This window comes from Ammospiza caudacuta, chromosome 2 (assembly GCF_027887145.1).
Source record: "Ammospiza caudacuta isolate bAmmCau1 chromosome 2, bAmmCau1.pri, whole genome shotgun sequence".
NCBI classification, from domain to species: domain Eukaryota; kingdom Metazoa; phylum Chordata; class Aves; order Passeriformes; family Passerellidae; genus Ammospiza; species Ammospiza caudacuta.
In genome coordinates this window covers 57,185,823-57,212,610 of record NC_080594.1, presented here as the reverse complement: position 1 = coordinate 57,212,610, position 26,788 = coordinate 57,185,823, and the positions used below count along the sequence as shown (strand labels likewise).

Genomic DNA, 26,788 nt, shown 5'->3' with positions numbered 1-26,788 from the left:
GTGGTGAGAATATTTTTGCCTAGTGTTTGGGCGACAGACTTTTTAATGATAGTGGAACTAAATCTGTAGTACAGAAAATGTTAGATAATTAAAAATTTTATTCCAGCTGCCACAAAGAGATCAAGTGGGGTTTACTGTATTTATTGGGCAACTCAACAAACTGTCTTAATTTGCATGTCTCTTAAAAAATAACACAGAAAAACAGCTGTTGTTTTATTAAATTTAAGTGACTTGTTAATTACATGATACCAAAGTTTTCTGAAAGCAGCAATTAAGAGGAGGAAACATCATCTTCTTAGAGGCAGAAGGTGGATTTCTGCTCCGTGTCTATCTGCTTTTCCAAACTTCAGAGTTCAGATTTTTCCTCTCCCTTCAGAGGAGTTGCTTCTAACTGGCAGTGAGGTTGCTGAGAGATTTGGTTCATTAACATATGAGATAGAGGTGTGTGGAAAGGAAGTAGGATATTAAAAGAGGAGTGTGTCTGTTAGATCTCTGATAGAGGGTAGCTGTTTACCTTATTAATTGGATTTTTCTTGTGGGATGATGAGTAAAAAGCTGTATCACTTTGGAAGAGTGGAAGAGTCATGGGTCAGAGGTATTTTTCAGATATGCTTCACAATAGATTCCTCTTCCAGTTTAAGATCAGTTTACCATCACTTCAGATTTTTCTGCTGTTATCTCTGCCTTATGGGCCTTATAACTGAATGAGTGTTTTCAGACTGATAGAAGGGCAGCTGTCTGCACTAAAGCCAGTATGGTGTTTGGGGCAGGGGATGTGACCCATTTAGCTGTTGCCTGTAGCTCCCTCAAAGATGTGAAGGTTTTGACCCATAAAGCTGTTAATGCCTAGTAGCAGAGTTTTGTGTGCCTGTAGGAGATTTTTCCTTTTGTATCTAGAAGATGGGACAGATTCCAGAGAATTCTCTGCACCTCTGAAATTCTCTCCTTCCCACTCTGAAATAGCTGAGATTTGCCGGTCCTACTAGGCACTTTTGTTTTCACCAGGGCTTTGAGGAATGTGAAGGCAACTGTAAATAAGGTATTTAAATACTCTGGCATGATGGGAGATGTGTCCTTCATCTTGGGGGCATTTTGTTTTGAAGAGTCAGAGGATGCTTCAGAGTAAATGGGGTCAAATATTTTCCATTCTGAAGCTAAAAAAGGTAAATGAGATATGCAGGTGATAAACCTACACGTGACTTTGGATATTTATAGGTTTTCATTGCCACATCTAACGCAGATTCTATTTGTTGCTAAGCTGGGTTTTTCTTTTCCCAGTCTTCTGGATACAAGTATATAGGAAGAAGGAAGTGCTTGTCTGTGTTGCTTGATTTAGTCTTCTGTAAGCTGCAAGCACTTGTGTGGTAGGGAAAAAATTCACTCCAAAAATTTGTACAAAGGATGAAATATTTTCATCTGTAGCAAACCTATGACTTGTAAGAGTAGCCACAACTGTAATATGCTGCAAGAAGTGGTGGACATGGGAATGGATGAGCAAGGGGAGCCCTGTTTTCAAATCCCAGAAATACTGGGGCATAGAGAACAGCCCCAGATACTTGAACAGGGGTTACAACCACCCTCTTGAAGAAAGGATAGATTTTTTTTTCCTGGGCCCAGCTATGATGATTAGTTTAGCAGAAGAATACCTAAGCAGGGCACATTGACCACAAAATAAGAGAACTTACTGCAGCAAGGTGACCTTAGTACCCTTATTTTAATTTCCTCAAAGGGAAAGTACAGGCAATTTGCTTAAACAGCTTGAAATATTTGGGAATTAGTCAGCTGCTCCACATAAGTGCTTCTGTAATGCCCAGCACACTTGGCTGCTGGGTGCAGGGCCAAAAAAAACCCAAACAAAAAAACCATCCAACCATACCAATAAAACCCTGACAATTATTCTGTACCTTCACTTTGGGTAAAAAAAGAAAGGATTCCTGGTAAGGGCTGTGAGCTGATAGTCATGAGAGTGACACATAATCTCAAATGATTTTTTTTGTTACAGTGCAAGGAAGTACTTTCTGGTGTAAATGGGGATAAGAAAGTGGAACTGCCTTTTTTTATTCTATTTGAAATTTTTGTAAGCTGCGTGGATTTTGGTTATAGATGTGGCACCTCAGGAATGCATATTCTGCATTTTGAGAAGGACGGGCAGCACTGTTGGCCCAGAAAGAAGTTCCAGCAAAGCCACCTGAGGTGAGCTTGTGTGGCCACCTCTTTTGTGAAACAAGGCAGCAAGTTCAGCTTCTACAGAGAAGAAGAGATTGTTTTTAACCTTTTATCACTTCTCAGCACGGGGGCTGCGCAAATGTTTGTGCAGCACAGCACACCGTTATCTCAAGTAAAAATTGTCTAGCATCTTGCTTGAAGAGTGGTGGCACCTAATGAAAAAAACCCAAACTTTCTGTGGTCTGCTTTTTTTACAGTTGGCAAATCTTTTTTTGAGAAGGAATGACATCTTAGGGACTGCTTGAAATCCCTTTTGTCAGCCCAAAGACTTTATCCTGGACATAAATTCCTTGCTCAGAACTGGAAAAAAACATACTTTAATGGCTGCAAGGTTCTTAAGATAGCACAAGAAACAGAAGAAGGGTCTTCTTCTTGGAATAAACAGATTTCCACTGCCAAGATGAGACTTCTCACCTCTTCCATCCATATGAAAACTCATTTCCTAGATAAAGTTAAGCATTAGGTTCTGCAGCCAGTAGAGGAGAGATGAATTGTCTTTGGATGCACCCACGTTAGTTTTTCTAGAAACCATTATGAAATGGCATACATTTCTTTCTTCATTTTTGGGGAGATTGGAATGAGGGATTTAATTTTTAGGTACCTGAAGATGAATTAAATTTCTCTCTTTTTTTTTGCTGACCATGCCTAAGTCTGTATGAAGCTGTTACATACTTTGAGCAGAGTCACAAGGGCAACAGGGCACCAGAATAATCCCTTCAGAATTTGTCCTTTGAGATGGTACTTATTAAGATAAATTCATCTTCAACCTTATCTGATCTTGCAGCTGTCTACAAGTTTGACCAGATCATTAACAGTATTTTGAATATCTGAGACTGAGTCAGGCTCTACCTGCTGATGTACAACATTCGCCTCTGCTGTTGTGGGGAGTTTAATATTTTTTACCTCAAGAAATGAAATTAAATTATATAATAAATAAAGTGAAAATGCTGTCATTATTCATAGAGACTTGGTTTTTTTCCCAACAGATATAGATGTAGTGTCTGACAGAAGATTTAAGAGTTTCCATTCTCTTCCATTTCTGAAGCAGGTTTTTTCGTTCTCTGGAAGACCTGAGAGTGCAGTCAGTCACTTGTGTTAACAGGATAAAGTCAAGCCTATAAAGAGATCTGTAGTGTGTTGTCAAAATGGCATCATCTATCAAAGAGCAGACTGTAAATTCCCCAGGGTGGGAACTAGCCTGTGCATGGGTAATACATAACTAATATATAAAGATTATTAACTCAGAAATGGATTCAGTTGCTTAAGGAGAGTTCTCCATACATGGAGCTCTGGGAAGGCATGGATCTTCCTTAGCTCCTGGACCATGTTACTCAGCCCCATAGCCAAGGACTCTGAATTATTTAAACAAGATGCTGATACTATTTCCAGGATGAGGTTTTACAGAAGCCTTTTGCTCAAGAGCAGTTTGTGGTGGGTGTATGTATTTCAGTATGAAGGAGGTGTGCTACACAAAGGAATAGTTGTGAGTCTTTGTGCAAAGTGGACAGCTAGATTTTGACAGTCTTCAAGAATTCTCTTTTGTGCTTTGTGAAGATTTTCATGGTACCAAGTTGCTGTTGTAATAATAAGCTCAACTGAAACAGGCAAGACTGAGCATTAACATTTTAATTATGACAAAAAGGGAGTAAAGTAGCTCCAAAACCACCTCTGAAGGATAAAGAGTGATCTTGCCAGAAAAGTTGTTTTTAATCCTTGCAAGGAGGGTGTTTGGTTTTACCATCCTGAGGGCTCTGATGTGTCCCAACCCCTCCTGTGCAAAAGGCTTGCACAAGAGTCAGAAGTCTTTCTCTGTCCTGTTAACAAGCACTGAGTGAGCTGTGTAGGTGACCCCAGCTTTTCCAGCTCATTAAGAAGAGCCAGAAGCTGCCTAATGAGAACTGAGCGTCAGCAGCTCTGAGAGGAGCAAAACATCTACGTAGGCAAGGATAAAAAAAACCACCTTCTGCTGGTACAATGTTAAAGAGATGTAGTCGGTGTTTTTGTAGTGCAGATTACACATTTTATGTGCAATAGGGCATGAATTTCTTGAGCAAGGTGCCCTGTGCTAAATTACCTGCCTAGTGACACAACCTGCATTTGGCCTGAAGAAGGTGAGGGCAATAAGTGCAATGGAAGAACACAAGAGATTGTAAAGGGGACTGGGGAGACCTGCAGAAAGATTCAAAAATGCATCACAAATTAACATGTGATTTCAAAGAAGAAAATTATATGCAAGAAGTCTTTGAGGGAAAAAAATTATATCCAGTATTTAGGTTAACTGAAACTGTGTTTATCTTGTACTATATTTGTCCTTATTTTGGATGGGGTACTGATTTTGTATTGATAGTACATAGCTGTGGTTTATATTTGAGAATACAGTGGTAATCAGTACTTGGATACACCTTTCAAACCACACATGTTTGATTTATTGTATTATAATGGAGATATTCAAAAGCCTTTTTAGTCTTCCAATGAAACTGTAGGGCTCTTTGAATCACAAAACAGAATGGCAACATCAAAATGTTGAGAGAAAATGGCAAATAAAAATGAGAATGCAATCCACTCTCTACATGCCACCTGAAGTCACCAGCATCTGTGTGCCACTGCAGTCAGAGACAAGGACAGCCAAATTGGTGGGAAAGGCAGATGGATCTTCCTATCATGTGCTGCAGCAATTAGAGCAATTTCTCTTTAGGTAGCAATAGCAGAAAATTAGCATTCTAGCACAGGGTCCTGCTTCAAACAGGCTTGTAGTGAAGCATTTCATGTGGTGATACAGTATTCTTCAGGCTGTGGTTGAGGAAAACAAGTTCCCCTGTTAGTTGCTGGAAAGGTATAGCAGATTTTAAACTTTCTGTGATTTGTAGAGCTAAGGTGACCCTGCTATAGAGATCCAGCAGTTTTTAAACTTTCTGTGATATGTAGAGCTAGGGTGACCCTGGTATAGAAATCCAGCTGACTTAATTTATTTGTTACTGCTGTTTAAGTAACACTCCCCACTGTAGTCCTCAGCTGCCAGAGAAACCTACTGGGAGCTGGAACAGATTAAGGAAAGGAAGATAAAAAGTAGAGAGCAATTTAAGAGAATGTATTTGTAACAAATTTATGAACAGAAACAGAGAGAGCGGAATACATAGCTGCCTCAAATCACTCACAGTTGTTTTTCTGGAAGCTGGGATCTGTAGATGTTCCACAGATGAGTACTGTAACCTCTCCACCTTGGTGCCAAGCAGTAGATGTGATGTGTTTGAATAATTCTGGTGCTGAAGGCCAGGCAGATTACCTGCAGTGACCCAATAGAAAATCCAGAGTGACTTGTTTTTAAATTGTACTTTGGAAACTGGGGGGGGAATACCGGCCTGTTGGGGCTTAGAATGTCTTTTGCTCTTTTGCATTAAACATTTGGTTTGCCTTAAACATGATCTGTAGGCTTCTGAATTCCAGTTTTCTCTAGTGCTTTTGGCATGTGCACAAGAACATTTCACAACTGTATGTTTATCAAATTTGCTTATCTTGTGTTTGTAATGTTTATTTTAGTTTTCCATCCTATTTCAGGTTAAATGAGTTAGGTTTTACTTATTTTGTCCTCTAGGCAGATTAGCACAGGGAGTTTCTGTGTAGTCAGCTATAAATTATTAAAATAATGTGGTTTTAAACTGCTTCATTTTTTACTTTGTGTTTCTCTAAATATGTGATGTATGTACATAGATACCTGACAGCTCTCTGAAAGCTACTTCGTGTGGTGCTGCCACCAAGCCTACCCTTTGCTTGAGTGCTTCCTCCAGAGAGATCTTGCATGAGTTTGGTAGTGGCCATTCTGTTTCCCCAGATTGGAGTTACTCTCCTCTTCAAAACAATCTGCAGGAACACCCAGGTGGTCAGTGAGTTTACTCACCTGGGACTTTTTTAGGAGCTGAGGCTGCCATGCAGACTCTTAGCTGCCATTTCCCCATGCAAAAGCCATATTGGAAATTGAATAGCAGCACCAAGACAACAGAGCCTGTCCCTGTAGGTGTGCTCTTGCCTGGACACAGAGAAGTTTGGGGTTCTGTTTGTCTGAAACACTGAGAGGCTTTTTAACAGAAACCTGAAATGCATTCCATTCCTATCACGTATTGTTGGTACCTAGTCTGGACTGAGCAATTTGGAGGGTCCCTTAAATATTTATATTGCAATTCCTGAGTGCTCAGGTTGGGGTGTATTTAGTGTATGCGCACACATGGATACATGTGTATACACAAATGTACATGTGGGCACACATAGCTGTGCACACGGGCAGGTTTCTGAGCAGCAGGTGTTCACCAGGTCTCAGGTTCCTTATTTTGTGGCACCTCAGCTCACAGCCAGTCATTTCTGCCAGCCTTTATGATTTCTTTTTTAATGGTTCCTCTTTTGTCCATTCTATTCAGAAGCACTCATAATATTGCCTTAGGCAGCTTTAAAAAGTGAAATAATTCAGGGTTTCAGGTACTCAAAATTATTAAAAGTATAGATAGGGCTGTGGTTGTGAAGAAGGGAGAGCTTACCTAGGTAAAGTATTCAAATGTAAACAGTCTCAAACACTTCACATCTCTAAGTCCTCTCTCATTTGTTTTTTCTTTCCCTCCCTCAGGAATTCATTTTATCAGAGGATTACAACAAGATGACACTAGTGAAAAGTTACCAGGGTAAGAACCATGACCCATGTTAATTGGTTTGTATTGTCATTAATTTTTGTTAGTGTTTTCTTAAGGAGTATGAATGGAAAAGTTTCCCTTACAATGTTAGATTTTTTTAAAACTTATGCAAGTGCTGGTTTTATCAATAGATCTATACTGTGTTTTGTTCTGAGATTACAAGAATTTTAAAAGAGCTGTTTCATGTTCTGTTTTTCCTTTTAAATGTTCCTTTGGAATGGAATATCACAGTAGACAGCAAACTGTCCACGTTTGGGGAAGAGGAGTTTTAATTTTCAGTCTTCAGCAATCCATTGTATCTACTGAAACAACTTAGGAAACTAAACCATGTTTTAAGGCTGAAGCTTTTGGGGTTAGTCTGATTATATTTCAGTAGCTATCGTTTCCAATAACCACAATAATTATCAGTGAATACCTCTCCTAGTAAAAGGTCAAGAAATGCCAGTCCATACCTTTTCTAATTAGAGTCTGGTGTTCACTAATGTGATGTTTTCAGAAACCTATTTATCCTTTTCAAACCTCCAAAGGACACTGTTTTTGACAGGCATTCTTATAAAAGTAACAAATACATATGACAATTTATTCTTATATACTTTTTTGCTGTTAGACTAAGAGGTGGTATGATAATTTATGGTATCATATTATATACTAAGCATTATGTTTCTGTATAGAAGCTCTGACATGTTAGCTTGACATTTCTCACATACATTTTAAAATATGTTCTTACTCATATATTTTGAGTTTTATACCTTGGAAGGGTAATTTAAATCTCTAAATGGAGGCTCTGGGGATCGCTTTGTAACATTTGAATTTTAAAGTATGAAGAGAATCTTGAGTTTTGCAGAGCATGGCTAACATGTGAGTGTTTCATGAATGTCTAGTGTGTTGTAAAATTAAGCTAGAATGCCTGCATTTTTTCTTAGCTTGTAAAAACTGAAGAAAAATATCCAATAATGATAAAATATTTATATAAAATATTTATATTTATGAATCTTGTATGAGATTGATGCAGTCTGACTGTACAGGTGTTAATATCCAAATTTATGATTGCTCTGCAGTCACCAAAGTTTAATGCAGCTTTGTTTCATATTTAAATGTTGTGGTACTAAAGAGGGTGAGCTGTGGTCTTTCCTTCTGTATATGCAGAACAACATAGGCATGAGAACAGCTTTCTTGATGAGTTCTTCAGGAAAAATGCTGAAAATTTTGTAAGAGGGGAATGCATTTCTTGGTAGTATTTCAGAAAAGCCTGTTGGCTGTGACAGCCCACTGAAGGTCTGGGCAAAAATGCTCATAAAATTAAAAAAGAAAAAAGAAGGAAAATGGAAGCTGTTCTTTGTGGCTTTCTGCAATATGCCAGATGTGTTGCAAGCATTAGAGGAGGCCTTTGCATAGGAAGATGTCGTGGAGAACCTCCATGGGTTGTCATGGGGGGAAACCCAAGAGCTCAGCTTCCCCAAATATTGGAGAGCAAAGGATTCCAGTGAGTGTCCAAAAACATCAGTGGAGAGGTGGTGCAGCTGACCACTCTCCTAACTAGAGTCACCTTCTTCCTAGCCTGTCTGGGAAGGTTTTTCATAGGATCATAGAGTGGTTTGGATTGAAAGGGGCCATAAAGATCAGTAAGTTCCACCCCCCTGCCATGGGCAGGGACTCCTTCCACTAGACCAGGTGCTCAAAGCCCCATCCAATCTGGCCTTGAACACTTCCAGAAATGGGGCATCCACAGCTTCTCTGGACAACTTGGGCCAGTGTCTCACTGCACACACCTGCACAATTGCAGTGAACAGTTTTCTGACAGTGCAAGACTGGGAAAAGAAAAGGAAATAAAACCTGAAGAGAATCCCCACTTTTTCAGGACACCAATGACCTGGGGCTGCCTGCTGCTCCACAGCACAGTGCCTCCCACCAGCTCCCTCCAAAAAGACATGCTTCTGGATCCTCCACTCTCACACCAGGTGCTGGTGAAGGAGTGTAGCACCCTATCTGTCTGATCCCTGGGTCTGTGCTGGAGATCTGGAGTTCTGGGGAAACACTGCAAAAGTGAGGTGCTCTGTGAGCTGCTGTCAGTCACAGGATCCTGTAGTTCCATTGCTCCACACAGTGTTAGGCACTTTCATGCTCCTCTTGCTACTTTTGCTTCCAACCAGAACACTGGATATGGGCTTACCAGTGGCCTCACTGGGTCCAAAGTCCAGCTGGCACACAGCAGGGAGTAAAGAGCCACGTTTTCAACATGCTGTATGGGAGAATATGCAGTGAAGAGCAGTGTAGTCCTTTGGGTAGGGATATCAGGATCCAACAGAGATGCGCGCTCCTCACATGGAGCAGTAGGACTCCGTCCACAAACCTATCCCTACAGTACACATTTCTCACATGGCCATGCTGAGTTTTGGGGTTGGCATAAGCATCTTGTTGAAACCTCGGCAAGGAAAAACTAAAATTAAAAAGAAACAGGTGGTTTTGTTGGGTCTGGTGGCCTTCTAGTGGTTCATTTGCTAAAAGTCTTACTTTGGAAAAGTTTTGCCCAAAGTTTTCAAGTAAGACCTTTATGTTCTTCAAAAGTATTTTAGGGGAAGTAAGTACTTTTATTTAGCCTACAAAGTGGCTAAATATTGATAGTAAGTAGCTTTAGCTGAATCATGATGGCTGGTTTTGTGTTTGCTAGCTTTGTAAATGGTCAGCAGTGCCCTTGTTCACTGACTGGTGGGCTGTTGATCATCTCCCACAACGAGGCATTATTATAAATAGCTGAGGCTGCTGTAGTGATTAAAGAACATTTATTGTGTCTTGAAAGGCCATGAATATGTTGGCCAAATGATCTTCTGGTGACAGAGAATGACAGCACATGGATAGGCTGTGCTTTGGTCTTGGTAGGGGTGTGCAGCCGGGTCTGGTGGCTTATGGAGCCTGGCCTTGGTGATGTACATGGCTGGACATGCACTGTGGAGGTTTTGCTGCAACACTGTGTCTGGAGTTGTGAAATCTTATTTCTTTAAAGGAATCTGAATGCAGAGATGGGGGATGTGACACAGGATTAGTCAGGACTCCGGGGTGGGTCTTGTGGTATTGGCCTCCTGCAGGCACTGACTCATTCCCTTGCATAAGGAGGAGTAGTGCAAGCATTTGATCAGTGCCATTTGGGATGCCCTGGGAAATAATTTTTTTTCATTGTGTGTCTTTCTCCCATATGATCATCCCCATTCTTCAGTCACAACACCAGCTGAAGGTATAGACAACCTCTGTTCCCTCCCTGGGCAGCTCCTCCCACATTCTTCCAAGAAACCTTTCCCTCCCCTCAGCAGCCTTGGATTCCAGCCCCCTCCAGCCCCTCACAGGCTGGTCCATATGGCTGTTGGTGTTTCCAATTCCTTATGGCCTTCTCCAGCCTTCTTCCTGTAGCTGGACCATTTTGCTGTGCTCCCTCTGGACGAGATAACAGCTCCTGGTTCAGTGTTTTGGTTTTTATTTATTTATTTGACACACATTTTTCTGCCTAGCCAGATTTGCAGGCCTGCTTCTGCCCTATGCTTTGTGCAGCACCTGTTTCAAGGGTGTCCCTCTGGCCCTCTGCTTTCAGGCTAGCTCATGCCCTTATTTCTGCTTTTCCGTAAGCACAGCCTCTTCACTTGTGCTTTTCTTGCTCATGCTAAGCTTTTTTTTCTTCCTGGCAGTTTCCACCTCTGTTTTGTTGTTTGCTCATACTTTTTACAGTTGTAACCCCTCAGAACAGCTTCTTGCCCAACACTGTGTGGCGGTGCACTGGCCATGCTTCTCAGACTTTTGCCTTTATGCACAGCACTGACTCTCCATTTCCTTTGCTGACGTCTTGCTGTGCACCTCCTGGCTGCAGCTTCTTTTTTCTGGGCACAGCCTTTCCATCCTCTCTCCAACCTGCTCTTTGCATAGTGCTTGATGCTGCTTTCTCATAGAGGAGAGCAGCCATCCTGCTCCCTCTGCCCTCCAGCTGCACATGTAACTGTGCCCTTCTCCTCTCTGCTCCTTCTCTCCCTTCTTGTACAGCATGATTTTTCCCAACAAATGGCTCTCTTCTCATTCTGGCTTACACAGATCTGCTCTTGCCTGGTGCCTGGTGAGAGTTTTCCTGTGCTGTGACCACATTCACACTTCATCCCCCATCTCCATCCTTCTTTTTGAGCAGTTTTGGAATTCTTTGCTCCACATTTTTTCTGCATAAAAATGGTGATCAAATCTTCAGTACATAAAGGACCAGCTTTTTATTTGCTGCTTCAAGATGCTGAACTTGTGTTAATCCTAGGGCCCAGACCCCTTCCTTGCTCTTCTACCACCTTCCAATCTACTGATATTTTGCTTCTTTAAGCCTTACAGGAGTCAAATGCCGTCTTAACAACAAGTGACTTTATATTTGCATTTGTCTTCTCTTTGCTCTTTTACTTAGATGATCTGCACTGTACACTTTCACTTGTTTCAGATATATCTGCGATTAGCACATGTCTGGTTGCACCAGCTAATATGTGCAGGTGGACAACAGAGTGCTAACTTGAAAGCTCTTTTTAGGGAGGGAGGATAGGCAAAGCTGTCATGTACACCCCATCCACCTCTTGGCAAGTACCATCTTTTAGTGTCTGCTCCTTTCGTGCCAGAAATAGATGCTTCAGCATCCACAGGCATTACTTCTATCAAAAATTACAAACCCCATTTTTTAGAAGTTTTAGGAGGTAGAAGGAGATTTAGGAGAGTTGGGTGGTGCCAGCTATGCTCACAACCAATTTAAACCATAAGAAGCTGTCACTAGCAGTAGCATTTGCCACATGCTGAGAAAAAATTCCTGGAGAGGCCTTGAGCAGTCTGATCTCAGCCAGCTTTGCACATCCTGTGGAAATACATGGGTGTGTCTGTGGCATTGATGGTTCACACAAGCTCCTGGAACATTTGTGAGCCCATGAGGTACCTGTGGCACCAGTCATGTCCCTCTCCAAGTGCAGCACTCCACTGGCTGGTTCAGATGTTCCCAGAGAGACCAACAGATGGGTAAAGATAAGCATGAGCCACTCAAGGGCCACTGAATTTCTTCCCAGAGAAAGCAAGGGTAGAGAGGAGATGGGATCTATTTGAAATAGTTCAAATGACTCCTGGATGGTCCCCATCCTTTTATCTGGAATGTAAAAGTGTGTGGAAATGACAGCAAAAATCTGAGGTCTTCAAATGGGCAAGGGTGAAAGCATCTGGGCACAGTTCACACATGACACTTTGGTTTAGCTGCCCGTCACCATTATGGCAAGTTGTGTCAATACATCTATTGATTTTTCTGCTCAGGGAATTTCAGTCTGAAAAAGTGTGGATCAGAGCTGGTGTTGGCTCTTGGGAGCCTCTTCTTTCTTTCAGGTAGTTCTCCCTTGTGGCATTTGAACACAGCTCTCATATATGCGGAATATTTGTATAGGGCAGACAGCAGTCTTCTCGTACTGTTCTGAGGTGATTCTCTGCATTTCAGATGGAGGCTTGGGGCTGGTTTTTAAGCTTCTAAACATATTCAGTCTTTTTTTGTGTCAGCTTTTGTACAAACAAATACAAGCAGTCTGTTTTGTGTGACATATGTTGCTGTGTCTTAGAACAGTAATAAGCCGGTAGGGCTCCAGATTGAGGAGTATGGCTTTCACCATTAAGTTACAGTTGGGAATAGTTCTGAATGTCTTTCCAGCCACTTGTTTTATTAGAATATCAGCACTTCATGACCAAGCCCACTGGTCATTCATACAAAAAGCAAGCATGTGTTCCCTTGTTTTAATGAAAACCTTTTGATGGCTTTATTTTGTTAGCAGTAGAAACTTATTTCTTCAGGAATTTTCTGCATCTACCACAGCTATGATATTTTCTTTTATTTAAATTTTATTCTAGTAACCTTTTAATGGTGAAGCTTCCCTTTGGTGCAGCATTGTGCTTGTACTGTAACTCATTGTTCTGCTGGGGTACCACAGCCTGGATCCACCAAAACTTCACAGCAAGAGGAGCAGCAGTGTAGGCATTTTCACTGCTGTCAAAAAACTAGCTCAAAAGAGGTTTAAATGGAACCCCAAGTCCATTCCACAGTGGCAGCTTTCTTAGTGATGATACAATGATGGAGGGAAGACTTGTACTGATGTAGAAGATAAATGACTGCAATAGGCATGGAAGGAATTAAGTCTTGCTTCCACTCTTTCTCATGCAAACGCTGAACATGCAGAGCAGGGACCTGACAAGCTTCCATAGAAGCTGATGTCAACAGGATTATTAAACACCAGCTGCTTCTGCAGGGAAGTGTGAGTGGAGGAGTCGGGTGCAGTTGGTGTTTGCAATGGTTGTCTGCCCCCATGTTCTTCTCTGCAATGTGATTGTATGTCTGTCTGCTTAACTTTCAGCTCATCAAAGCAGGGTCATCATGATTCTGTTTGTCCTGGAGATGGAGTGGGTGTTGAGCACGGGCCAAGACAAGCACTTCACGTGGCACTGTTCGGAGAGCGGCCAGCGGCTGGGCGGGTACCGCACCAGTGCGGGCGCCTGCGGCCTGCAGTATCCTTTGCTGGGCCCTCTCTGCTCCTGGGCACTCAAACAGCCCTTTCAGTTTATTTGTCTAGCTGTCCTCCACATTCTGTGCCCTGTATGGACTCAGTGCTTTGTGAGAGAAACTGTTATTTAAATCCAATTTAAAAAACTGTCAGTTCTCCTTGCTTTGTCTCCTTAATGCGTTGTGGCATATTTAGGTCTAAGCATTTTTGAGCACCGCAATGGGCGATCTGCAACCTATTGTGGTCTGCTATTGTAATAAATATGGATAGGGCCTTCATTTAAACATGCAGTGCATGCTTTCTTCAGAGAATTAATGGTAGCAAATGTAGGTTGGTGATCAGGTCAGAGTGCCTGTGTGTATGCATGGTAAAAATTAAATTATTTAATATAAAATAATGAGTACTTGTCCTTCACTCTGGAACTGCTCACTATGTGTTGGAATTTGGGTCAACTGAAGAGTAAATTACTCCAGAAATGGCACTCAGGTGGCTTATTCATTTACAGCTGCCCCAGCTGCCTGACAATAAAAGAAATATTAATTCAGCTTTATTGCAAATGAAAAGAGAAATGGAAAAGTATGAGCTCTTAGGCTGAAAACAGGGGTTAGCATAAACAGACTTTTTAATGCCCCAGAGTGTATGTTCTATAGATGATGCATGTTTTGCTAGTTCATGAGAAGTGATACTGACTGAAAATTATTGTTTCAAGATGGACTTGCTTGATATTATCTGGTAATTCAGCCAATCTAAATGGCAGAAAGACTGAACTTACTTTCTAATTTATTGATAAATGTTTTTGAAAGCAAGATGCAAGAATTTACCCTGTGTTCCCTAAATCTCACTAGAGAACAGCCAATTTTGACTGATGAAAACTTTTGGAGGACAATTTTATTTGGGTCATCTGATTATCATAGTGGAAGGCAATGGAAGCAGTGGAACAGAGAATCACTGGCAAATACTGCAAAAATATTTGGCATAACCCAGAACAGGTTTGGGGTTTTTTGTTCTGCAGTGTCCTGTGTGCCTAAAATCAGTACTCCTTTATGTTGTATAATTTTGGGTAGGGAGAGAGGGGATACCATCCAACTCTAGTACTTAAGTTACAAAGCCTGAGGAGACACTCATGTTCATGGTGAAGGGCTACTTCAATGGTGTTTCATAACAAAACCATTAATTGTGTCCTAGAATAGTCTTGTTTTTTCTCACCCAGGGATACTGCACTATTAGTATGAACAGGTATGAGCATTATTAAGATGAACAGGTACCTGAAAGTACACTCTGAATTCCTCCTTGAGACTGGAGCACTATTCACAAGATTGCGCTATACTCATGTCAAAAGAATTAGCTAGTCATGAAAGGAATGCAGAGCTCATGTAAATAATGTATTTTCCTCAGCATCTGTCCTTCAGATTTGATGTGGAAACTCGGCATGTGTTTGTTGGTGACCATTCTGGGCAAGTGACCATCCTCAAACTAGAGCAAGAGTCCTGCAGCCTTGTCACCACATTTAAAGGACACACAGGTAAGGCCTCAGGAGGAGACCCAGAGAGGTGCTCAGGAAGGTCTTCATCTGTGCTCAGCATCATGATGGTTTGACTGTCCTGTGATACACTAGGATGGCTTGTGTCAGTGCTTAGTGTGGAAGAGACATAGCTCTGAAGCTGTTCCAGGAGTTCAGGGAAGCTGTATTGGTAAAAACAAGAGCAATCAGAGCTCTGAGCAGAACACATCTATGGCAGAAAATGCCACAATCTGCTAATTAAAGCAGAGTGAGTCTTGAACAAGTTGTGGTAGTTCAGGGTGGGAGAAAGGATGCTGCTCAAGACAAGATCTGTATTGATAGACACTTCATCCCAAGTGGAATAGGTACAGCTTGGAGGCACTAAATGCTTGTTTCACTGCTGAGACTTGTGCCCCATCACCCTTTGAAAAGAGCGACCCTGGATATGATCCTACCATCTAACAGAAGAAATGCTGTCATTCCTCAGCATTTTTTCTTCATATCCCTCCTCTCTAACTAAGTGCTAATAGTTCAAGATAGCACAATGTAGTTCAGTCCTTGTGCCAGGGGACTGAGAAGATGCCCATAGCATTCCACACTTATTTCTTTTTTAATCTTCTGGAAATTATGGAGATGGGAAGTTGTGTAGCTCCCACTGTGACCATTCTTCTTCCCCACTTTACTGCTCAATGGATTCACCTATGCAAACAGCAGTGAAGCCCTGTGCCCACAGAAGAGCAGGATGGGGTTTCAGTAGTTTTTCTAGACTGTTAGTTTTCCACTGGAAGGCACATGGTTGCACAGTCTTTGCCAAAGAGATGCATTTTAGCACTCCATAATTTTTTTGTATCTTTACATTTAGCTACCTCCCAATCTTCCAGTTCCTGTAATAAAATGACTGATGTGTGTGTTGCTATTGCAGGTGGTGTCACTGCTCTCTGCTGGGACCCAATACAGCGAGTTTTATTCTCAGGCAGTTCTGATCATTCCATTATCATGTGGGATATTGGAGGAAGAAAAGGAACAGCCATTGAGCTGCAAGGACATAAGTACGTTCAAAGCCCTTCCTCCTGCTTTTATAGGAGAAAAGCTAAATGCAGAAGCCACATCTGGAAACGAACAGCCCAAATGTTACAGTCTTCACAAGCCTCAAGCTTGTTTGTGTGACTCCCTGGGGTCCATATACAACAGGAATATTTTGCTTATAGTAAGTTTTCCAGTGTTGGGCCCACAGGCTGTTTTAAGAGTCTGCAGAGTGTGGTGAAGAAAAACACAACATCCGTAGTCCTGAAAGTGTTATGCCAGAGCCTGTGCCTTTGTTGGAAAGAGGACGCTCCTCAAATGAGAGCAGCTGCAGGGAAATTCTTGGGTTTCAGGTGTCAAGGTCTTTCCTTCCCCTAGAGGGAGCATCGGGCTTGGACAATTAATCCCTTTTTCCTCCGTGCTCTTTCACCTACAGCCTGAATTCAAAGTGATGTGCTTTTACCTTTAATCATAGCTGCCTTCACATCTCCTCAGTATCATCTTTGTAAGTACATTTGCACAGCCATTGGTGTCTTTGAAGACGGGTAAGCCCGTGCTGGGCATTGATTATGCATCAGAACGGCTCTGGTGACAATGACTCCTCACCTTGGCAAGGCAACAAGTTGGTTTTAGAGTATTGGGACTGCATATATGTGGGACTTGCATGCCAGGCTCAGGTCTGGAGAGGCAAAATCCCGTGGTGGTTTTGAGCTAACAGTTTCTTACATATTCATGCATTTCTTTTGAGTGATGCTGCACTCTGCTGAGTGATTGGGATGCCTCTGGGATTTCAGAGCACTGCAGAGCTCTAACTGAAATTACCAGATCAACATCATACTCTACCAGTGGTGCTTGCTAATGCATCACCACTTGATTTATTGCTGTGGAAATTAGTTCTAATATGAAATTAGCCTCTGGACCTTAATCTGTGAGATGGCTGTCAGCTGGAGCTGTACAACACAGCATCCTACACATCCTGATGTGCCTCTGGTGTCTGCAGGCAGGCACTGTGAAGGGTGCCCCTGTTGTTCCAAGCTCTCCCATGAATGAATTCCCCTCTTCAGGTTCAGCCATAGGCACAAATAAATGTGTTAGCATACAAGTCCTTTTGGCAGACAAGACCAGTGGTGGTAGCAAAGGAAACCAAATCTTGTAGATGATTTCCAGTCACAGTATATTTGGTTCCTGTGTCTTTACAACCTTGCTTTTTCCATAATAGTGTTGTACCGTCTTTGTTTCCCAGGTTGTAAACAGCCTGAGATGAGGCCTGAATTTATTCTTTTATGAAAGGACTGAGCCCATCTTTGGGAGTTTAAGCTGAATTGTTCCTCTCATGTTGTTTTTTCATTAAAAGAAGAAACAGAAGCACCTAAATTTCCCACCTTACTGTGAGAAGGTTTAGGAACAATTTAGTGTCATTCCTACATTATTTTTCAAACTCCTTATGCTTGTTAGTGTCAAAAGAAAATCTTCAGTAATTTTTCAGTGATTCATTTCTAGATGTTGCAGGGATTTACAAAACAAGGTTGTTACTGACATTCTGCCAAGAAGGTATCTTACCAGGGCTGTGTTCATACATCCAGATGTGCCTTCCAAAGCTGCAACCTTGTTGAGGCTTCCCAGTGCAGCTGGGACCTCCTGTCCCAGGAACAGAAAAAACAGTTATCAGAACACGTCTTTGCTTTTGTGGATGCTGCCCAGATGAGCAACACTCTCATTCTGGTCCCAGTCTGACAGCAAAGACTGATTTGCATCTGATGGATGCCGTGTGCAATGAGTGGTGGAAGGAAACATATGGGCAAACAAATGGTTTGTACTGCTTTATTGATATTCTGTGCTCACTTGTGCAGTAGCCATAGGTGGTTGATTGCTAACTGTCTTGTTTCTTTCCCAGTGATAAAGTCCAGTCTCTCTCCTATGCTCACCACACTCGGCAGCTCATCTCCTGCGGTGCAGACGGGGGGATCGTCGTCTGGAACATGGATGTTGAGAGGCAGGAGGTAGATGCTTAGTTCTTGTCAGTTTGGTCTGAAGCAGTCCTGGGAAGAAGGGACCTTTCTAAAATATGCAGCTTTCAACCTAAACAAGATCATTCCAAGCTTTAAAAATGTTTCTGGATGTGCTCCAGTTGTTATAAAGTAATTACGCCGTGCCTTTGATAATATGATACAGGAGAAATCGGCAGGCAGAAATATGTATTAAATAGGCTGCTAAATGGCTCTTGCTCATTGCATTACTGCTCTGAAAGATATTCTGTAAGGAGGGTATTGAGATGCTCTGCTGTGTTTTTCTGCACGTCAGGAGAAATATCAGTGCAGATGTAAATGGATGGAATGATTGATTCATTTTGGTTTTAAAAAAGTGAAACAAGAAGGCTCTTGGTCATATCTGGAAAAACACAACCCAGCATTTTTTTCCTTGATAAGAGCACATTTAACTAAGGTTTCAAGCAATTGGTCTAGCTTCCCTCTGGTGTAACCATATAGAAGTGGGGTAAATGATGGCTTTGCTGATCCAAACAGTAAGATTTCACCCACACATTCCTAATTGCTTTTGTGCTTCATGGCCAACAAATCTGAGCGGGTGCAAAAACACTCCTCAGGTCTTTGGAACTGTGGGAGCAGCCCCCACTTGGCAATTTCTGAGTCCTGACTCAGAGGTGGCAGGGTGAGCTCTGTGCTGGCTGAGTCAGGCACCAGCCCTGCCCAGGAGCTTGGCAAATCCTGGTGCCATGAGTCACAGCAAACCTCTGCCCTGCAGAGGAAGCTGCAGGGGGTAGGTCAGAGGAAGGTTTTTGGCAGTGTGGGCTTTCACCAGCTTTGCTGGTTCTCAAGAGTTGTGGCTTGCATGGGATTGAGTGTGTCTCCCTTGAGGAAGAAAAAACACTAAGTGGAAAACCTGATTTTAAAAAACTACTGAAGTAGGCATAGGCAGAAACTGAGCTCCCTTTTTAATGTGAATTAGCATTCCAGTTGACTCTCTTTAATTGCTGATCCAGGGGCCAAGTATGTCATCAGCTCCTAAATTGAAACGAAAGCAGAGCAGTTTCCTCCTTCCCAACAGATGTTTCCTTTTTGCTGCAATTCAAACATCCAGAAATGAAAACCTTTATTTATTTGCTGCCTTCAAAAGGCTGCAGTAAGGGTTAAGATTGGCTTGTCACCAAATAGGCAGTGAGAAGGCTGGTTTAAAATATAGAGGAGGAATATTATTAGCCAAATAAAGGCCAAGCAGCAGGTGCTAATGGTGCACAGCTTTCCCAGACTATGGCTATGTGGGCTTGTTCTTGTTATCAGCAGCACAGCAGGGTGTTCTTGGTGCTAAACCACCCCCAAAACATGAATCTTTGAGATTTTAATATCAAACCTTGGTTTGGGATCCTAGATCACTTTCTTTTGTATTTTGGCTTTTGTATCTTTGCTCTTTTTTAAGAATTTTCTCCATGTGATCCATGCTCAGTACTCATTTTGTTGCTATCAGATTTTCCCACATTACTGAGATTGTTAGAGTCACTTAAGCCATTTTAGCCCTTGATTCTTTATTTTCAACTCAATTTTTAAAAAGCTGTAAGAAGGTGTTTGAAAGATGCTATAAGCTCTCTTTCTGTTTGACCACAAAGTAGTTGTCACAAACAAAATGTTTTCTTCATCTGTAGTGTTCAAATGCCCAAGAGATGGAAAGTTATACACAGAGATGTAAATCTGTAGGCATTAAAAGGAAAGACTGTTGTGGGTAGAAAAGACAAGGCTTTTCCCCAGCAGAATGAACTGCCTGCAGAATAACTGGCAGAAGAATATGAAACAGGTGATTGCTTTATTGCTGGGAGTCAAAGCTCTCCTGGGAGCTGAGGGTCTCAATTCATCCTTAACTTACCTTTGCCTGGCTTTTCTATTGTTTGTAGTTCTTTATCTCAGCTGTGTTTCTTGCCATTTTAATTTGCAGCACGTGAGAAACCAGTGGCTCTGACAAGACAACTGCAGTTTGCTAATAGCACTTCCTCACAAAGTGTTAAACAATATTTAGTGTTTATTTAACCTCATGGGTTGATGAGGGAAAAGAGCTTGGGTTTGGTTTGGTTCAGTTGAATCACATCTTTCTGATCCCTTTGTGTGATTTGTAGCACAGGCACCTCTGACAGCAGGAACTCCTCTTAGGGTGTTAAAGAAAGAAAGAATGCGAAAACCTCCCACAACATCAGCACTTCCCATAACTTCCCTTTCCCTTCAGATTATTTGCTTGGCTGTTGGAAATACTGATTGACCCCAGCTCCCACCAGAGGCAATAGCAGATGGTAAATGCTGTCCAGACAGGACAGAACAAAATATTTTTATATAAAATAGAGTTGTTTCTGTGGTCTTATTATCAAACTCTTCTTCATGATTGGGATGAAAACTGTTTCTTCCATGTCCTTCAAAGCCAAGCCAGAAAAGACGTCCCAGGGAACAAATATTATCTTGTCATCATCAACAACAGTGAAAATGGCATCTTGGGAAAATGGAGATAATAAATCAAGCTTAGCTGGCCATATTGCCACACCACAACACATCTTTTTTGTCCTGCCTCTAGGCTCCCTTGGAAATTGTTCTACTTGTTGCTCACTTTGTGTTTATATGTGTGTGTTGCAGACCCCGGAGTGGCTGGATAGTGACTCCTGTCAAAAATGTGACCAGCCTTTCTTCTGGAACTTCAAGCAGATGTGGGACAGTAAGAAAATAGGCCTCAGGCAGGTTTGTATGTGCCCTTCAGTGTGTTAACATGGTGCTATTAAGCTTTTCTTTCATAATGGATTCTAGTAACCCTTTTGCCCCCTAAAGCTTTGAGAATTTGCATTTTGTTCTTCCACTAAGTGCTCAGGGGTGGGACAGTGGCTTGATTTTGTGGTTGAAAGGAACACACTGTTTTTTTTCCAATCAATCCCAATAGCAAAAGCATGTAATAGACCTTGGGCTGAGTATATCTGGGGCCTTCCATGACTTTAGCCATGGGGGACTTTGCTCATTGTTAGTCAAATAAGTTACAGAAAGAAATTTACAGCTGATTTTTGGAGATTTTGCTGGAACCAAAGCTGTTTTCAATAAGATTGGATAAACATCTCTACCTGCTCGGGCTGTATTGGGAAAGGCTCACTGGTCTGCTTGAAACATGCTGTGTTTTCCTGCCTAGCAGGAGAGGGCTGCAGATTGCAGACTTTTACTGAAGGGGCGTAGAAATGCTGCATGTGCTCATGGAACTTGAGAAATGAGTGTCTGGGGCAGAGCTGAGCTGCATCGTATCTTGCTGGAGTGAGATGGAAGAGCCAGCAGACCTGAGCAGGGAGCTGGCCTGGCTTTGTGGCCTGAGAAGTGTTTGTCCCTGTTGTGTCGTGCAGCACCACTGCCGGAAGTGCGGGAAGGCCGTGTGCGGGAAGTGCAGCTCCAAGCGCTCCTCCATCCCCCTGATGGGCTTCGAGTTCGAAGTGAGGGTCTGCGACAGCTGCCACGAGTCCATCACGGACGAGGAGTGAGTGTGGGCACTGAGCTGCACTGCCCTGCAGCAGGGCCTGGGGGCTGCAGGGCTCCAGGAGGGAGCAGCCTGGCACCGTGCTCCCTGGGCTTTCCCAGCAGGATAGGAGGAGATCAAGCCAGAAGGGATAGAGAGCCCCTCGCCCCTGATCCTTTCATGCCAGAAAGGTCTCAAAGTGCTGTTTACAGAGTGGTTGCTGAATTGACAGCTTACAGCAGCAGTCAAATATTTTTTCCCCAATAGAGGACATTTTGGGGGGAGAAATCCTGCAGTTACAGTTCTTGCTGATTTTGGATTTCTTTCTTCAGGAGAGCACCTACAGCTACTTTCCATGACAGTAAGCACAACATTGTTCATGTACACTTCGATGCCACCAGGGGATGGCTGCTGACCTCGGGGACAGACAAGGTCATTAAGGTAGGAGCAAAGATTGTGCTCCAGCTCCTGTACTTCACTTCCCTTTTCTCTCTCCTGTGGCTGCAGGATGTCATACCTGCCTTCTTCTACCCAGAGACTTCTCACTTGGGATTGGGATTGGGATTGGGATTCCTGCCCAATAAGGTCCAAGGAGGTCTTGGTCTATGAGGTTATTGCCTGAAGGGGCTGGGACAAGTGTTCACTGTAGCTGTCCCTTGAGGAAGACCAACTGTTTTTCAACATGCCAAATCTCAGTGTGGCTAGATAAAGAAATAGCTAAAATAATGACTAAGTTATAACAATTTAGGTAATTTAAAAAAACAAAACCCTCAAAATGTGTTATGACTGTTCTTATCATTGAAGTTAGTAATGTAGTGGGATTTTTTTTTTTGTTTCTTTTAAGGCCAGATATGAATCTGGCTCATACAGGTGAAAGCTGGTGACATACAGAATGTCATTTTGTCAGCTTCCACCACTCTGACATAAGTGCTGGAAAATGACATTAAACTTCTTCAGACTTGTGGCATCCACCTCTAACCATGTTGCACCTCTTAATTAAAGAAAAAAGGTGTAAATTATACTATATAAAGATTCTATTTTTACTATTATTAATTATGTTGTTTTATTTTATTGTATTTAACAGTTGTGGGATATGACACCAGTAGTGTCTTGATGTTACATCAGTGGAACTTGAAAGGTGATATTTGCAGAAGAAATGGATTTCCTAACCCCAATTATACTGCAGAAGATAGATAACACTGGGCACATATGGCTGATGAGAAAGGAACTAATGTGTTTACAACAACTTTATGTCCTCTGCTTGATCCAGGCTGAACATTTGCACGAAGACTCTTTCCACTTCTTCTCAAAATATACAAGAAGGTATTTTTTTAACTAACGGTTTGTACGATCTGACTTTGGTTGTCTTGAGTTCGTTTGGAAAAATCTGTGTGCAGTGCAATTTTTAGTTTTTATATTTCAGTATGTCAAGATACTTGCTGCTTTGTACAGAGGGTTCTTGGGTTTTGTCTTCCTCTGTGAGTTTTCGGTGTCAACAGACTGTGTAAGGCAATTGGCTCTCCCTGCAGCCAGTACCTGTTGGTTTGGGATATTCCTGATGACCATGCTCTTTCCAGACGAGGAAATCCAGGCTTGGTCTCTGGGTGCATCACTGAGGAGCTGATGGACTATTGCAATTCCTAAAAGGGCTCTACCATCTACTTGTCCTAGTTGACATAATCCAGAGAGCATTCATTGGTCTGTATAATCTTCCTGCCTCTCCCTTTGCTGCACAAGTCACAGAACCAAGGGTCAGGTTATTCAGCAACTGATTTCTACAGAAAACTGAAATAGTTTTCCAGCTCAGAGCATTCTAAGGAGCACACAGACTTGTTTGAGTTTGATGATGCTGACAGTCTGATTCAAATGAAATTATTGGCAACAGGAACTTTTGGGAGTGTGTGCATGGAGGGGGGCAGATCTAAAACTGGTCTAGATCTGAAAAGTCTGGTTTATCTCTACCTCTACCTCTACCTTGCACAGCAACATTTCAGCATTTATACTTGTCTGTGTTGTTGAAGATGAATTTTGTTCTTCCTGTTTTCCATATGGTTAGTCATATTTATTTTTTTAAATGCTGATGGTTTTTATTAATTTTCTCTATAGACCCAGAAGTGATATTGCTGAATGATGCCCATTGTCCTGTTGTCATACTTTACAGTTTCTCTTAATAATAAACAGTATTTAAAAACCTGGATTGACCAAAATTACCTTTTTAGAATGACATTGTCAGGGTGAATATCTATAAAAGCCCTTTTTTCCAAAGGGACCTTCTCTGAAGAGCCAACTCTCCATTCCATTAATCCATGTTACTTCTTAGCATGGCACTACTCACACACTTCAAAGAAATTGGTGTAGAGAATTTGCTCTGCAAAGGCTTTCCTGCATCTCCTGTTTCAGCAGGTCTTGAGGTTGTAGCTATTGTGGTTGCACCACATTATTGGTGGCACTCGGTCTTGCCCTGTTTTGGACTTCCCTTCTTCCCTCTGCAGTGGGGAGGCCATGACATTTGCCACTTCAGAGCACACTGCTACCTGGAGGAGCCTTGTGGTCTCTTTTGAGAGAGAATGCCAAAAGAAAATAAAGCTTCTCCTTTGTTTGCCCAGCAGCAATTTGCTTTTGAGGGAAAAAAAAATATGGTTATCTCAATCCATGGCATTAATTCTGGTCCATTGAGCTGCTGCAGTAAAGGGTGAGTGGAATTCTGTGTGCACATCACAAGACTGCTATGTGTTTTCAGGGAAAATTCTCTTCTTGAACACCTTGTAACATGTGATGAAGCATTTTGCAGTCATGTTCTCTGAAATAACACCACCTTGGGTTTCCTGGTCGTACAGCCTGTTGTTGTTTCCCCTCTAAACAGCATATTTTAAAGCATATTGTCAAACATAACTCACACAGTACTATTATTTTTCCAACTTGAAAGTTGTTTTCTCAGTCTTCCCACGTTCTCTCCTGGAAACTAGATGCTTGTTTCCTATTGGAATGCTTTTCATTACACCTTGTGCATGTTTTCTGATGACTGAAGCGTTCCTGGCTGTCAAAGCTATGCAAGATGAGCAAGTGGCCCTGCCATATTTCGTTCCAGCTGGAGAGTATGTACAAAGCTTTGCTGGACTGTGGTGTTCCATATTCCCTTGGGCTCAGGGCCTTTTGGCCAGAGACCTGACTTGTGCTGTGCAGGGAGTGCATCCCATGGTGACAGAAGCACGGGCACACCAAAGTGAATTTCAACTGCTGTTTAATGCTCGGTTCCTGAGGAGACAGCAGTGGCACCAAGGCTGGGACTCCATCACACTGATGGAGTCATGGAGCCAGCAAGGTGAGGATCTGCCCCTGGGTCAGCACCTGCTCCTGAATGCCTAATGTGCAAACAGAGGTGAAGAACGGATTCCAAAGGAGACTGCATTTGAGAACGACTTGTTTGGACTGGTCTGCAATAAACTCATGGCCACTTCCCCTTGTCTTCCAAGGAGTCGTGGTTTCAATGTTGCTTATATGTGGCTGTGGGGTATGCAAAACTGTTTTGCAGAATTTTCCTAGTTTTCTTTCTCACTGAATGACTGCAGGGTTATCTGGATTTAAGTTAAATATCTCCTTATCTTGCAGTCTCAGGACAAGCTGCTCTGGGCTTAGAAAATTATATAAGCTGCAAGTGAAGCTGAGGGGGAAGGAAAATTTGTTCCTTTGCAATGTCCTCAAGAGCTGAAATGTAGACATTATGAAGAGAAAATAGATGCATCTAATTCAATAATTCTTCTACTTTCCAAATGGAACAAGAAGGATTTGACACTGGGAGAGTTAAAATGCCTGCCTTCCTCTTCTGCTGTGTTAGAGTAGCAATCTCAGTTTCTTCTGTCTGCTAGATGCATACAAAAAGGGATCTCTGTTGCCTGGTCCTTTTTTTCCATTTTACTTGCTGAATAAGAAATCTGAGCTATTTTTATGAATTGCACTATTGGAGGATGGGAGGAGGGGGTGTTTTGATACAGGTGTAGACTATGCATAAACTCTTTAATGAAGGCAAGCCCCCTTTCCCTGGGGCTGCTGAAGGGCAGTAGCTTTTAGTGATACCTCATGCTGTGACAAGGGGCACACAGACATTGCTAGCCCTCTCTGCTCTGCACATCAGAAAAGGTGATTTCATTTCTCCCTTAGCTGGTGCTTCCTGGTGGGAAGTGTCCTCCAGAGCATTCTGGGTTTTTAAATTAGCAGTGTCTGTAGGGCTTAGGCAGGTGATGGGGCAGGTGCTGGTCACATACACAGTGCCTGAGCAGCTTGCTAGAGTCACTTGTGTCCCAGGTGGGGCAATCTGAGCACCAAACTTCAGTCTTTTTAAGCTGAAAATATTTAAATGAAGGGAAAAGAATGTGGGCATCTGCTTGCAATGTAGCATTGATGGTTCTCCCATCCAACTTAACGTCATGGTTAGATGTTGAAACAGCAGTGGTAGGGCTACAAGCCAGCCAGTCTGCCAGAGAATAACCCTGAGCAGTGACATTGGTGTGCTCAGCTGTGGGCACCCTTGTCTGCAGCTGCTTTTTGCAGCCAAGCCCCGGTGACCTCCCTGCTCTGTCCTCCTGAACTTGAGGCCATCACCTCAATGTCAGCATGTGGGCTCCCAGTACCCCAGCAGTGGTTACTGCACATTGCCTGAGGGTGGCATGGGCATCTCCAGTACTGGGAAAGGGAGGGATGTGTTCCCTCTGAGTGGGGAAATGAAACCACTGTATGGAGTCCAGCAAAGGGACACTGAGATGATGAAAGGTACTGGAGTATATTTGGGAGAGCTGGGACTGTTCATCTGGAGAAAAGAAGGCTCAGAGGGATCTCATCAGTGTGTATAAATGCCTGAAGGGAGGGTACAAAGAGAATGCACTGGTGTCCAGTGACAGGGCCAAAGGCAAGGGGCACGAACAGAAACACAGATTTCCTCTGAACATCAGGAAACAATTTTTACTGCAAGGGTGACTGAGCATGGGCACAGACTGGCCAGGCAGGTAGTTTGTGGGTTCTCCATCTTTGGAGAAAACCCAACTGGACATGACCCTGGGAAACCACCTCTAGATGAACCTGCTTGAGCAGGACCAGATGACCTTTGAAAGTTCTTTCCCACCCAAGCCATTCTATGATTCAAAGTCCAATTAATGCCTGTGTCTACTCTAATGCCGAGAGAAGGAAAGAAATTACTATCTTTCCTTAAATCTCAACTACTACCAAATTAGTTACTAACAAATTAGCAAATATTGTGTTTGTCTGGCCTTGCTGTTCCAAACAGGATTTGCATACCAGCAACCAAAGTTCTATTTTGTAGCACACAGGAAATAGGGCTACAATGGGTGGTTTTACAGGCCATG

The 26,788-nt window shown here is 42.4% G+C and overlaps 1 protein-coding gene across 1 annotated transcript in view; it reads left to right on the top strand.

Annotated features, from left to right (window-relative positions):
• WDFY2 (WD repeat and FYVE domain containing 2) overlaps positions 1–25,020 on the top strand; it is a 60,541-nt gene extending 35,521 nt beyond the window's left edge. Inside the window, exons 4-12 of the mRNA XM_058825380.1 lie at positions 6,839–6,893; positions 13,283–13,433; positions 14,839–14,951; positions 15,853–15,979; positions 17,848–17,953; positions 20,579–20,680; positions 21,322–21,452; positions 21,764–21,872; positions 22,516–25,020. Coding sequence (XP_058681363.1) covers positions 6,839–6,893; positions 13,283–13,433; positions 14,839–14,951; positions 15,853–15,979; positions 17,848–17,953; positions 20,579–20,680; positions 21,322–21,452; positions 21,764–21,872; positions 22,516–22,545 — 924 coding nt within the window. The 3' untranslated portion in view covers positions 22,546–25,020. The remainder of the gene's footprint in view (positions 1–6,838; positions 6,894–13,282; positions 13,434–14,838; positions 14,952–15,852; positions 15,980–17,847; positions 17,954–20,578; positions 20,681–21,321; positions 21,453–21,763; positions 21,873–22,515) is intronic.
• Positions 25,021–26,788: the final 1,768 nt, after the last annotated feature.